Genomic DNA, 14715 nt, shown 5'->3' with positions numbered 1-14715 from the left:
GGTAATCAACATTATGCGACAAATGAACTTTTTTTTCTATTTGATTGTCTTGTGGTCTTATAGATGTGCTTATAGATTGCTGTGTTATGCAAGAGTTAGTTCCAGTCCATTAACAATTTTGGACAAGCAGCGTTCCTGCTTGAGTAGAGCAATGATATTTCATATCACTGGAAACTTTTATTGTTTGTATTGGAATGGTTTTGATTATCCTTCTGTAGTCAAACATATCCATCACTGCTAAAAATAACACTCTTTTTAAACACCACATGATAGATATTAGATTAAGCCTTTTTAAACTCTCGATACCAGTACTCCTGCAAATTTCCATACAGGACAGAATGTTCTTAGCCTATCTTGACTTTAAGTCTTACTTTTCCTGACGTTTACATTTTTTCATTGGCTGGGTTGGCTGACGAAAACACTGGAACTTTCCAGCAACAGGTTAGTGGCTCTAGTGAATCTTGAACCGCCCCCAGCCCACCTGATGCTAATACTGGGTCTCTTTTTTATTTTGATGACCTGTCCTTGTCATCCGTAATCAATCAAAACTCAACCACACCCATTACATCCTGTGTGAAAACCACTTAACGAGGCATTAGCTTACTATAATGCAATATTAGCTCATAAAAATGACCGGAGACATATGAGGTCTTTCACATCTGTCCCCACGCAGTCTAGCTAAGGATATTACTAAGATTTGTGGCCTTCTCGGTTTGCTGAAATGACCACTTTGAAACTCTTATTAATGTCATCCATAATTGTTTCCCAGGTAATGTTGTTGCGACATGACCTGAACAAACTAAACTTAATAGATTCGTTCCAACAGACAATCCGATTATAGATGTAAGATGTCAATACAATAAAAGTCAATACATAAATGTTAAATCTTTTGAATAATTCACATTTTAGGTCTCAAACGGTCTGAATAAATGTTCTCGACTGCTTGCCAGCTAAATTGCATGTGTTACTCTGTTTAGAAATCAGGACACAAGTATTGCACAGATATTGGGTGGCTGGATGCAATCTCAACTTTTGAAATGAATAAGGTGTTGCAAATAAACCCCTCCAAAGAAATGTCAAATACGTACATTCAAATAAACCTCTGACAGATTTTAAAGAGACTGTTTACTGCTGATCTAACTATATAATTTGGAATCAGTATTTCCAGTGATGCTCTATATCACTATTCTAAGGAAGCAAATACACAAACCAAACAATTAAATTACATTAATTAAATGTGACATTCAGTTAAATCTAACATTTTTTTTTTTTTTTTTTTGCCAGGACTCTTATTTTATTTTACAAATGAGAAGACTAAAACTAGCTGTTTTTATTTAATTTTTTTACATAACTTCAGACACAAAATTAAATAAATAGATGCAAAAGGTCAGTTTACTCAAGACAGAATGGAGTTTGAGTGGGAAACACAGGATTCTTTGTGGTCAGTTGATCTTTGGTGACCTTTGGGAACACAAACTTCCTGGATGCTTTCCATCTCCCAACCACTGTCTGGCTACTGTGGCAACCCAAATGAATGCAGCCATGTCTATGGTCATTTCTTAAAGGACTCAATGGACGATTCACAACAGACAAGGGAGGTTTCCGGACAGATAAAGAGACCCCAAGAATTATGTCAAAGGACAGTTTCCAAATGTCACTGTCGTTATCATGACTTGCAAATTCTTATTCTCTGTCATCCTTATGTGTAGTCTTGAATGTTGTATTAAAATATTTGACACATCTACACATTTTTTATTGCACGGATGATGCTTTTTCACAGATCCGATCAGAATAATTTGCAGATTTTTTTTTTTTCAGTTTAACAATTAACTTACTTTCTGCTGTTTTCATTATATTCCTTTGAACAATAAACAGAAACAAAACAGACAATTGCTAAAGGGATAGTTCACTCATTAAATGAGTAAACTAGTGTTACGACCCTCCCTGCAGCCTAACTAAGACTTGATTTGAGCAAATGCTGTATCTCAAAATAAATGCTGATTTAGATGTTATCTGAAGGGATGTACGGTGTGATAGGTCATTTACTCATCCTTAGGTTGGTCCAAAACTTATCCTGAACACAAAAGAAGAATGTTGATAACCAAACAGCATTTTTCTGTACTACTGAAGTCAGTGGGGACCATCAACTGTTCGGTTACCAAAATATCTTCTGTTACCTGTTTGTTCAACAAAAGAAAGAAACGTATACAGGTTTGGAACATCTTAAGGGTGAGTAAATGATGAATTTTCATCTTGGGTGAACGATCCCCTTAACATCAAACGTACAAAACTATATGTGGATAACACTTCAGATCACTGAAACTGAAATCTTCTGAAACTGAGACACTTGAGTTTACAGGGTTCTTTTTCTCTGGAGAAAAATCTGAGAAACAATTGGATTTCGTTTCATCATTGAAAAAACAGTTGAGACTGGGAGTGTTGCAACCCAGGGGAGTTGTAACACTTTCACTTTAACCAACTAGAAATGACCTAAATGGGTGAAATCATACATGACCACTACCGTCGATAACAGTTGCAAAAGTTGCAAAAGAAGAAGAAGAAAAAAAACTTTTGTTGATGTTGTATATGGATGTTAAATAACAGCTCTGGTTTGAATTAGCATTATTTCAAGCTTTTTGGCATTAAATAAAGAAATGAATGGATAAATGAACAAAAAATCATTCAGAAGGTGAAGTTTGTAGACATATGCATTTCTACTGGGCAGATGAAGACTGATATAAGTTGTTTGACATATAAAAACCGAGCAGAATAATTGTTTCCAAGGTTGATGATAAGAAAGGTTTCTAAAGCACCGAAGGATCACATGACACTGAAGACTAGAGCTTTGCCATAAAATAAATAAATTACATTTTAAGATGTTAAAATCATAATAATAATGAAAACAGTCATTTTAAATTGTAATGGTATTTCACAATATTTTCTTCTGCATTTTTATTTATTTTTTAATCAGAAACACAGGTCTTACCCCAAACTTTAAAATGTTAGTGTGCATATATATTATTTTAGTTAGTTTAGTTGACTAATATAGCTTAGTATCTTATTTTTCATTAAAATGGAGGGATTCATTTTGAACATCAGTGCATTAATTCATAAGTGAATTAAGCTGTAACAACAGCACTCTGTTTACCGTTGTGCGTCTAATTTTGTGACAAAAACAGACACAGAAACAATTTCTCTATTTCTCTTCCCTGCGGGTCCTCGTTGTTGATTGACAGCAAGTTGAAGATTTCATTTGTTATCGGAATGATGTCACAAACAGCTACCTGAAGTTGAAGAGCACGCGCGCGATCCTCCCTGCCCCTGCTGCCGACGTCATGAGCGCGGCTCAGTCCAGCAGGACGCGCCTCTATCACTGCTGAGGTTCGCGAGCGCGGAGGAGGAGCTGTCAAAGTTTACAGCCAAGCCGAGCGAGTTTTCTCAAGAAGACGAGAAGGCAAGATCCCTGAACGTTTAGAAACCCTTGAAAGAAGAGCCCCTCTAACTATGGAGTGAAGTCTGAGAGGTTTTACACGTAAGAAATGGCAGGACCAGCTGAGATCGGATTGTTTTTTACCTTACTGCTCTCATGGAGCTTCTGCGCGACGCCGGAAAAGAAAGGTAGGAGTATTGTGAAACGACTTGGTGTATAAGGTTAAACCTTAATAATTGAGACAGTTCGTTGGAGAATGAGCTCCTGCAGTGTTTGGTGGGAACGGCTCACATACCTTCAGTGCGCTTTGAGGAACCTCGGTCAGTTTGGGACAGTGGAAGTTTGTGCTCACAGTCCCACAGAGAACTTCACTTGGATACTTGTGGTTTTTAACTGAGGCTTTTATTGAAGTTTACTTGACACAGATAATGCTCCTTCTGGAACAACCTGAGGTTGAGTGTCTGTAGTTCACGAATCAATCCTTGTGTTTGAACGTTCAACCTTTCACTTCCCAGACCAGATTTTAGTATATGACTCCACCCCATACTTTTAATAAGGTTGTGATTTTTTAGCTTTACAGTGCAATACTGCGTGGCAGAAGCTGAGAGAAGAGGAAGATTCTTGCATTATAACAATGTTTTATCAGGCAACTATGTGGTAACATGGCAGTTGGCTGGTTTCATTCAAAGTCAAAATATTAATATATTTTAAAACAACCCGACTACATAAGGTTACAGTTATTACATTGTTATATGTGTCAGATCAAGTAGAAATAGCTTCTGCATGTTGCTTTTTAAATTAATTTCAGTGTTTGACATTAACATTTGATCTTTTTTTGTCAAATTTAACTGCTATGGTGAAATAATTGTTTGTTTATGTCATTTAACTTTTCACAATAATTTTTTTTTTGTCATTTTTAATCCATATTTACGTTTCATCTTGAATAGTTAAATGAAAAGTGCAGTAAATTATGAAATTTGAATGACTTTAATTAGAATTTCAGTTTTCAATTTTAGCATGTTAAGCATTTTTCTTTTAAAAGTGAAAATAATTATTGCCTTATTTGATCTGGCCCTGACAAATGTAGTCAGGTTGATTCAATCATTTTAACTTTTTTTTTTTTTTTTAGATTTTAACTTATATTTTATCACACACATAACTTTTTTTTTCTCTAGGTTATCTAAATGATGTTTTAATATGTAATCCAGTGCTCACTGTAATGAACATTTTCTTTAACACAGTCTCATCCCAAGTCGTCACATATTGACGCTTGGTTTTTGCGTCGCTTTTTGACGCTCAAGGTACCCCTTTCGCGTCACTTTTCGGTACCTTGAGCGTCAAAAAGCGACGCCAAAACCAAAGCGTCAATATGTGACGACTTGGGATGAGACCGGGTTGTTTTCTTAATTAATTAATTTAGTGAACTAAAGCCATTTATTTAATCTACGATGTTAGAGTTTGTCACATTTATTAGAATAGTTCAAATGTGTTTATATGCCACTCTGCATATTATTAAGATAATCTCAGGGGTGTAAACACATGACTGTGCCAATACTGACAGATGGGGCACAAACAAATCACTTTATTACAGTCTGCTACCTCATTTGGACTCATTCAGGTTTACACTCACGTTGCCAAGAGAGGAATCACTTTCCTTTAATATACTGTAAGTTCTGTTTTGACAATCATCAATGATGTTACATTTGAAGGTACTCAACTGTTTGTTACAGTTGGATACCTTTTGCTTTCTACTACATATGGAAATTATATAGAGAAAAGGTCTGAAGTATGAAGAATATTCAACAAATTGGTTTTAAGTGGTGTTTTAGTCACTCATTGTCATTGTTAATTGCACTGATTGCTGGTTTTCCAGCCCCTAGTGTTTTAGAGGACAGTTATTACAGTATCAGTGAGGACAGTCATGACGTCCTATAATGTCTTCGGGCTCCCTGTTGTGCCTCGCTCAAGGTCAGAGAAATGCTGCAGCTATCTTTTATATTTTAGACCGAAACAGCTGTTTAGTCTTCATATACTGCCCAGGTTAAATACTAGATAAATGCGTTTGCTGGCCCAGATTCCAAGTAGCACCGTGTTGAGCTATATTTGAATTTGTAGTAAAACGTCCCACATTTGGTCATCCGTCCAGCCACATGACAGACTTTCAAGTGTGTCTTTTCTTTCATTAGTGTGGCACTGACCTCTGGATAGCGTCCAGTCTCATTGTGACCTAGAACAATGTCTCTCAGGCGGTCACCTAAATCACCAGTGCAGTGAGAGACATATGTGGGCACACTTTGGGCTAGAGTACATACACTATAGGTCAAAAGAATAAATACAATTTTAATGTTGTTAAAAGACATATCTGTTGCTCACTAAGGCTGTATTTATTTAATCAAAAATATAGTAAAACTGTAATATTGTGAAATATCATTAAACTCAATGAACTATTTTCTATTTTAAAATATATTAAAATGACATTTATTCCTGTGATTGTAAAACAGGTTTTTTTCCCCATCAGCTATTACGCTGGTCTTCATTGTCACATCATCCCTCAGAAATCATTCTAATTTGCTGATTTGGTGCTCATTTTTATTATTATTAATGTTTAAAACAGTTTTTGCTGCTTAATATTTAAGCTGAATATATAACCTACAATACAATAACACTTTAGAATAAGGTTCCATTTATTAACATTAGTTAATGTATTGAACAAACAATGAACAGTGCATTTATTACACTATTTATTAAACTTTGTTAATGTTAGTGAATGAAAATACAGTTGTTCATTGTTTACTCATGTTAGCTCACACTACATTAACTAATGTTAACAAACACAACTTGTGAATTTAATAATGCATCAGTAAATGCTGAAATTAACATTAAGATTAATAAATGCTGTAGAAATATTGTTCATTCTGAGTTCATGTTTACTAATGTTGTTAACTAATTTTAATAAATGGAATCTTATGGTAAAGTGTTGCCCAATAATGTTTCACAATACCACTGGTTTACTGTATTTTTTTGATCAAATAAATGGAGCCTTGGTGAGCATTAGAGATTTCTTTCAAAAACTGTTTTGTAATGTATATATTTTTATTTTAGTTTAGTTTTCCACCTAAATAAAAGTATAGCTTCAAAACAGACATTACCAGAGCAGAACAGAGAAAAACTCCTCCTTTCTTCCGATAAAGGGATGGGCCGTAAATCAAAGCTTTTTCGAAAGCGGATAAGATCATATTCTTTAAACTCAAGTTTCTTGTGTGTTATTCCTATTTTACTGGACTTCATTCAGTCCAAAATGAAAGAAGTCCCCCATTGTGTGTTTAAATGAGTTTTGTCTAAAGGGAGGGGGATTTAATCCAGTCCATCAGAGAGAGTTGTGCTCAGGTCTTCTACAGACACTTAAATCTCATCCGGATGGCTCAGAGGTGACTCAGAGTTAAAGCATACAAATACGTGTGAGATGAGCTTTAGTCATATTTACTGGGTCTGGGGCTTTGACTGTTTGAAGTAGTAAAAGTGTTGGAATGGGGTTTGCCAGCATATTTGTGTACAGTATGTCTAGAAAAGTCCAAACCCAATGCTTTTTAGAGAGTAAATTGCTGCTTTTTTTTAAAGCAGCCAAATGATTTTAATCTCAAGTTCTAAAATGTCAGCAGATCTGCTGCAGAGAACTTTAAAAGGATAGGATCACCTCAAAATGTAAAACTGTTGTCATTTACTCAAAAAAAAAAATCATCACAGGTTTCTTGTACTAGACGGTGCGTCTCATACATGAGTCAGCTTGTTGAGTCAGGCTTCTTCTAATTAATTACAACTTGCTTGTGTTTGTGAGACAAAAGACAGATCTCACAAATATTTCAAAACAGATAAATAAAACAGTCATCATGTGAGGTACCAATCCTTATCGAATCGCTGGCATGCTTAGGATCTTCCGAAACTGTGAGTAAGAGCATGATCTTAAAGAGTTTCCTTTAAAGGGATAGTTCACACAGATATGAATCTTCTGCCATTATCTACTCGTCCGCAGGTTGTTCCAAACCCATATGACTTTCACTTCATCATTTGTTGATCTCAAAAGGAGGAATTTAAAACAATCGCAATGGGCATTCTTTACATTCACTTACTGTACAACGAATAGGGAACCGGTGCTTTCAAAATTCAACAGGATGCAAAAGCACCATAAACATATAGAAAATAACTCCTTTTGACTTCTTAAGCCTTATGATAGTTTTGTAAAGAACAAACAGAAATTTAAGACATTTTTCACAAAACATTTTCCCGTCCAATGAGATGTGAAGCACTGCAGTCGTTCACAATCATTGAGTTGAACTCTTGAGTCGTGAATGAATCATTTAGACTGACTTTTGAATGAATCAACTGGATTCATGTTTCAGAGGGCTTGAAGAGGAAAATACATAAAAACATACAAGAGTCAGCTACTGGGGGTCCAATGCAGAATTGATTTTTTTATTTTTATTTAATTAATTCCTTTATGTTTATCCAGGATTAACTTTCCAATTGGGAATCCTGTTTATCTCAAGTCTCTCTTATTTATTTACAAGAATTCTGATTTGTTTCTTGTTAACGATGAAGGTCATAGATGGATTTGTTTGCACTAGTGAGTGTTTTTGCCTGTTCGGATTTCCCATTTAGATTTTGTCTTGAAAACACCCTGATATCCTTGCCAACACTGATACCTTAATTATACACTGATACCTTATACAAAGACAGACTATTTTCATAATTTCAGGCTCATCTAATTTTCAAACACACAGGTTGCACATCACTCCATGTTCTCCAGGTCTGCCAATTCAAATAATTTTTATGATAAATAGTCTTTTCGATTTGTCATACGGCAGATAAAAAGTGCACCATAATCCGATTGTCCTCTATTGCAGTCACATATCCTCCTTCAAAAAGCTATCATTACTCCAGTAATGGCTGGAGACCATCAATGTTCTCCATTGGGATTATGAATTGTTTAGCCAGTGATCTTGGGAAATACATCAACTCAGTTTTCCTCTAATTGTGAGTTAAATTTGAGATGTGATACTACTTTCCCATTACCTTCCTCCCCCGCCTCAGAACGGTCCAAGATGGAGGACTGTTACGTTAATTTCATCGCGTCTTCTGCCAAATAAGAATAAATGTAAATAACATATGCAGTTGGATTGACTGGAACTTCTTGGTCAGTTAATTGATATGGGAACAGTTCTTGGCACTGGTTTGCTAGTGTCATGCAGCTTTAATAGCGATGACAGCTCTCTTTCAGTCTTGTACTCTGGTGGCTAAATAACATCTCCTCACCAAAAAAAATCATTGCAAAGGAATGCTTTGAGCCTACAGCTTTCCTGTAGTTCAACAGGTAGAGAGAGCATGATGCTTGCGACACCAGAGGTTGAGCTAACAGGAAACTTTCCACCATTTGCCTGAGCTTTGACTAATTCAAAACGTTTTCCGTCATTTTGACAGAAAAGAACAAGAAAAACATAATTTGAACTCAGTACATCAATTGAGCACTCACTCTCAGCCAAGTGACTGTTAGAAAACAGGACTTTTTAACACACAGGTAGCTAATGTTCTACTTTCCATATGAAGTAAAGATGTAGCGTAGTTATTTTAGTGCACTTGGTGCAGTGAGTGTTACTACAGTAAATCCATGGTAAATTTTGGCGATGTGTAGATTGAAAAGCCTTCTGACTGTCTCGTTGCACACAGTGTTTCTCCTGTTTGTCTATACACTAGTTTAAATCACCGAGTCATTTGTGTTCATCGCTGAATTCAAGCGCTTCACACTGGATCTCACAGCGCTGTTTAGTGCTTGCGTGACCGAATAAACGTATCTGCCCTAGCAAGTTTGCGATTCAAATGAGAGGCGCTGTTTCATTCCGCTTTTGGCGCATAAACATTATATCGAACATTTATCGAACTCTTCATATCGTTTTATCGAGGAAAATTATATCGCGATAATTATCGTTATCGAATTATCACCCAGCCCTAGGTAATCGGATGCAAAATTCACTTTTACATGTTGTTTGAAGTAAAATGTGTCTTGGTAGTATGTGTACAAAACCACCCTATAATGATAAAAATCCACAGTTTTTTTTTTTTTTTAGGATAAATCCAAACCCCTTTCTCATATCAAGCCGTTCACAGATTATTGGCAAAATGATGTTGTTCTGCATAGGCCCCTCCCACGATTGTTGATTGACAGTGGCGTCAGTCTTTGGTTTTAGCAAAGACCCACCCTGAGTGAGCTGTAATCAGTCCGACATTGTTTCAACGCCGGAGCGGGTGTAGACAAGAATGTCTCCTAAGCAAGTGAGGTGTTTTGTTGTTGGATGTAATAATAAACATGGCAATCGTCATTTTACTCCCGACATCTGAGCCGATGAAGACGCAGTGGATTACGTTTGTTTTTAAAGGGAATGTGCCCCCTGATCTACCTAAATGTGTCTATGTTCTCGCAAATAATTTGTGATCAAGCTTCACCTATAGAAGAAGTGAGTATGAGGTTTTTTTATGAATCTTTGCAAATCGCCTTTCCTAATAATGTGCTAGTTAGCAAGTTTCACGATGAATGCGGCTAAAGTTAAGAGTCTCTCAGAGAACGGCTCATCACCCCATGGAAGAGAGGGGTGGGGTGAGCAGTGCTCATTAGCATTTAAAGGGACATGCAACGAAATGGCTCACTATGAACAGAGCTGTTTTTGACAAGGTAAAAAGGGTGTTGTTTTACACTACTATTAAGAAATTTTAACCAAAGTATGTTATAGACTTTTTATCAAGACCCTAAAGAATCATATCAACTTGTGGAAAATGGGCATCCGATGACCCCTTTAAAATCACTTGAATGTTTAGATTGGCAAGGCTTAAAAACATGTGCAAATGATAAGTTCCGTGATGGTGCAGCAGTGGCCTGAGCAACCCGTCAACTGTCCCGAGTCTTTCACTCTGGCCCAATCCTTATTGTCGAGCCCTGCAATCTCTTCTGTGTGGCAATCCTGATTTCTTGATTTATTTGCAAGAGCTTTGCTCGCTGCCTACAAATGATTATTTTTGCAAATCCCATTGACACAAGTCTCTACCCACTAAATAAACATGCTTGACACCATGAGTTTTTGTTTCAATATTGTTTACATTTCTTCGATTTCAACATCATTGTTTACACTATAAAGTAAGGTAATGATATGCAAAACACCTTGAAACCTCACGATTTCTTCACCATCCTGATTTGCTGTCTCATTGTCCTCATCTGTCATCGAGCTCCCACACTGTTTGCACGCACTTTGCATGACCTCGTGATTGGTTTTGCAGACGGCCGGCTGTGATTTCTCTCAGCAAAAGCTAATGCCCGGCATCAATTTCCTGCCTTTAATACCTGCATACTTCCTCCTCCACCTCTACTAAGTTTTCTTTCAAGATGAGTTACCAGAACCCATTCATGGCTCCATATTGAGTTCCCGGGAGGGCGATTGTAAAAAATTGTCCGTTACTAAGGGGCCTGCAGCATGTGAAAGCTGGTAGTTTCTGGGTCTTGATGCCTCTCCCCGGTGATTGGCTTTCCCAGATTCACATCTGCTGAAGCGGTTGGAGTTTCAAGAGCTGCGGAGAAAGTCAAATGAGTTAGTCGGAAAAGACGGACCTCCTGCTTTGATAAACTGTTGAGCAGTTACCTAAAACTGGCGAAGAAGTCAGTGCCTCATTTGCTGGAGTGGCTCTCTCTCTCTCTTTGGCAGAGAACAATGAGGGTTTTATTCAGACAGTTTTTGAATGTTTCTCCATATGACTGCTATAAAGGAAAGAGCTATGTGACAGAAGTGTCATGTTCTTCGAGTTCCTTTGTCATTCACAGTCGTGTGGCAGCTCTGAGATTTTGATTGTATGCTGATTGCAGTGACAGGGATTGAGCTTGAAATAGCCAGAATCTGTTTAGATCTAAACGCTGTGATTACCCGTGACAAAATGTCTTTCTTTTTCTTTCTTTCTTTCTTTCTTTCTTTCTTTCTTTCTTTCTTTCTTTCTTTCTTTCTTTCTTATAAGAACTCTTAACTCTTAATAAGAATCCACGTCTGCATGTTAACATGCATGCTAATTCTCAAGCTCGTTCTGTGACGTTTGCCAGATCATGGGAAGACTATGTTTGGAAACTCATGAATGTGCCCGGAAATGGTGCATTGCACCTGGACGTCATGGAGTTTATAGCATTTCCATTATCAAGTTCCATTATCTATGGTGGAAAGAGACCTTAGAATTCAGGCTGGAAAAATAAACTTTCCTTTTCATTCTTGACATCTCATAAGGGTGTGGCTTCATGTGAGAAGATGCAGTTTGTGCAAATCCCACAGGATTTCTCATCACATTTAATTGTCCACTAGAAAAGACCAACACACACACACACACACACACACACACACGCATATATATATATATATCTTTTTTACTTGTGGGTCAATAAAAAATAAGAGTGTCCAAGGTAAGGAAAATTCAAGTATTTTAAAAGTCAGGTTTAAAACAAATTGCCAAGTTTTTAGAATTTTCTTTGTATTAATGTTGAATACAAATGAAAAACGTGACCATTTTAAACATTTTAAGATTGATGGACTGTCATTAAAGAATGTGATATTGTTTAACCATCAAGTAAAAACGATTACATATATTTAACTTCCACATTAAATACATGAACGCACACATCAAATTTTTTGTCCTTTATAAATATTTTGAAGTATATTATTCTAAGATATATATTTAACAAATATCAAGAATTATTCATTAATTACACATTTTACAACCTGAACTAATATATAAAGACCAACTTTTCTGATCTTTTAGAAGACATATTTACCTTCACACACACAATTGAGGGTCTAAGGAGGTCCTCTCTACGATATGATTTATTTATTTATTTTCTTTTTTTTATTTGAATATAAGTACAATTGTATCACCCTGACGTTTTTTTTACTTTATGCCACCAAAAATATCAAAATTAAATATGCTTAAATTTGATGTTAAAATTAAAAACACGCTCATCATAGAAGAGGTGTAAGTCTTTGTATGCATAAAGGTAGTTTTGAATAAAGTAATAGAGCCAGACAAAGAAACAGCATGACAACACTGACTGTGTGGTGCGTCACACTGACATTCATTGGTGGCTATATTTTCATTCCCTATTGGAAATCACTGAGGTATAATATAGCAGGAAACACATTGTACAGGATTTTGACACGCAAAAACACTGCAAACAGAGTCTGTCCTGTCTAAAGCGTCAAACAATTACTCAAATATTTGACTTTACTATATGATCAAACAGTGCCAGTTGTCTGATCGCAATATAACGCCGCTGAGGATGGACCCCTCATATCTAGTATCTAGTGACTACTATATGTATATTAGACAGATGATCTGGGAGGATGTGGAATAGTTTTTTTTTAGAATTGTGATGTTCAGGTGCTTGTTCTCAGACCCTTTGAATTGGAAAGTGCTGTTTCCATTTATTATTCCATGGAGTGTATATTTAGCAAACTTTAAAAGGGGGAAAAAAAAGAAAACCGTAAAGGAAAACATTGAGAAACAGGATGACAGTTCTAGGCCAGCAGTTCCTGACGCACATACGCTAAAATGCACACTAACAGAAGCATGCGCAAACAAAGTGCCGTTTATTGAATCTGTAGCACATTTTGTGGTTGACAGTGGCCCATTTTGAAGTCTGGAATTATCTTTTGTCCTAGAATACCTGTTTTTTCTCAAAATATCCAATTGAAATCTCATCATGTCTTCTGCACTGCGTGTAGTGAGTGTGTATTGCTGACTAAACTTGTAAGACGTCAAATAAGACGTTTTTGCCTTTTAAGCAGGGGGAACCATTTTGACTCCCCTCTTCAAAACCCCACCACATCTAACTGACTTTTCAAACCATAATTTATAACTTGTGTTCATAAAACATTCCATTTAAGGCAGAGCTTGTAAAGAAATCTCCTTCAGCCAAAGTGAAGCATTCAGCTCTCAATAACCTTCTGCGCCTTCTTGGATGATCACGTTTCAAAATAGTACTTGAGCCGAACAGGCCACAGATGCCCTAGGATAGGTGATACAGCTATCAGTGACACTCCCTCTACACACGTCTATTGTGAGAACACAGTATAGGACATGATGTGAAAATATAGACGTGTGTGAAGTGAATTGTAATGGATGTCTTTCTTTACATGCTTTGTTTAGTGTATTGTTGCTCTCAGGTGAATGGCTACCTAAACGCATTCGGAGACAAAAACATTGTTTTATTTTATTTATTGTCAGTTTGTCTTTAATATATAGGTCAATGGAAAACTGACAGGAAACTGGAGGGAGTACGAAAGGCAATAAGGTCAGACCATGACCCAGGCTAAATTTAAACTCAGGACCCCCACTGTGATAAGTCTTTTTGAGACAAAGTCTATTTTTTAAAAGACTACTCCTGGTGATTTTATTTTGACAGCTCCTTTTGCAGCATCAAATTTGTTTATTTTCCCGCTTTCTTCTTCATAGCTCTTCTCCTAAATTTTTTCTTTAAAGGGTTACACCAGCCCAAAATGAAAATGTTGTCATTAATCACTTACCCCATGTCGTTCCAAACCCGTAAAAGGTTCGTTGGTCTTTGGAACACAATTTAAGATATTTTGGATGAAAACCAGAAGGCTTGTGACCGTCCCATTGACTGCCAAGCTATTAACACTGTCAAGGCCCAAAAAAGTATAAAAAACATTGTCAGAATAGTCCATCTCCCATCAGTGGTTCAATCGTAAAGTTATGAAGCTACGAGAATACTTTTTGTACGCAAAGAAAAAAATAACGACTTTATTCAACAATTCATCTCTCTGTGTCAGCAGATACTCTCCATAATGGCGCTATACTGTTATACTGTTATACTTTTTTTGGCGCCGAGTTATTTATACTTTTCTGGGCCTTGACAGTGTTAATTGCTTGGCAGTCAATGGGACGGTCACAAGCCTTCTGGTTTTCATCCAAAATATCTTAAATTGTGCTCCGAAGACGAACAAAGCTTTTACAGGTTTGGAACGACATGGGGGTCAGTGATTAATGGCAAAATTGTCATTTTGGGGTGGAGTAACCCTTTAAAAATATGTCAAAATAGAAAATATGTTTTAGCCTTTGTTGGAAAGTTTTATTAAAAAAGTAAGAAAAAAAACATTGTCCCACTTTTAAATATGCTTTTCTTTATAAAAACGTTAAAAAACATTTCGTCACCCTTTATGTTAATGTTTCCTCATTGCAGTGTCATTTCACAA

General features: G+C 36.4%; 1 protein-coding gene across 1 annotated transcript in view; it reads left to right on the top strand.

Moving 5' to 3' along the window:
• Positions 1-3348: 3348 nt before the first annotated feature.
• LOC306845909 (epidermal growth factor receptor-like) overlaps positions 3349-14715 on the top strand; it is a 57033-nt gene continuing 45666 nt past the window's right edge. The window contains exon 1 of the mRNA XM_079378923.1: positions 3349-3618. Within this exon, the coding sequence (XP_079235049.1) occupies positions 3540-3618 (79 nt within the window). The 5' untranslated portion in view covers positions 3349-3539. The remainder of the gene's footprint in view (positions 3619-14715) is intronic.

The sequence above is a fragment of the Barbus barbus genome (genome assembly GCF_936440315.1).
Source record: "Barbus barbus genome assembly, chromosome: 26".
NCBI lineage: Eukaryota > Metazoa > Chordata > Actinopteri > Cypriniformes > Cyprinidae > Barbus > Barbus barbus.
This window is presented reverse-complemented; position numbering and strand designations above follow the sequence as displayed.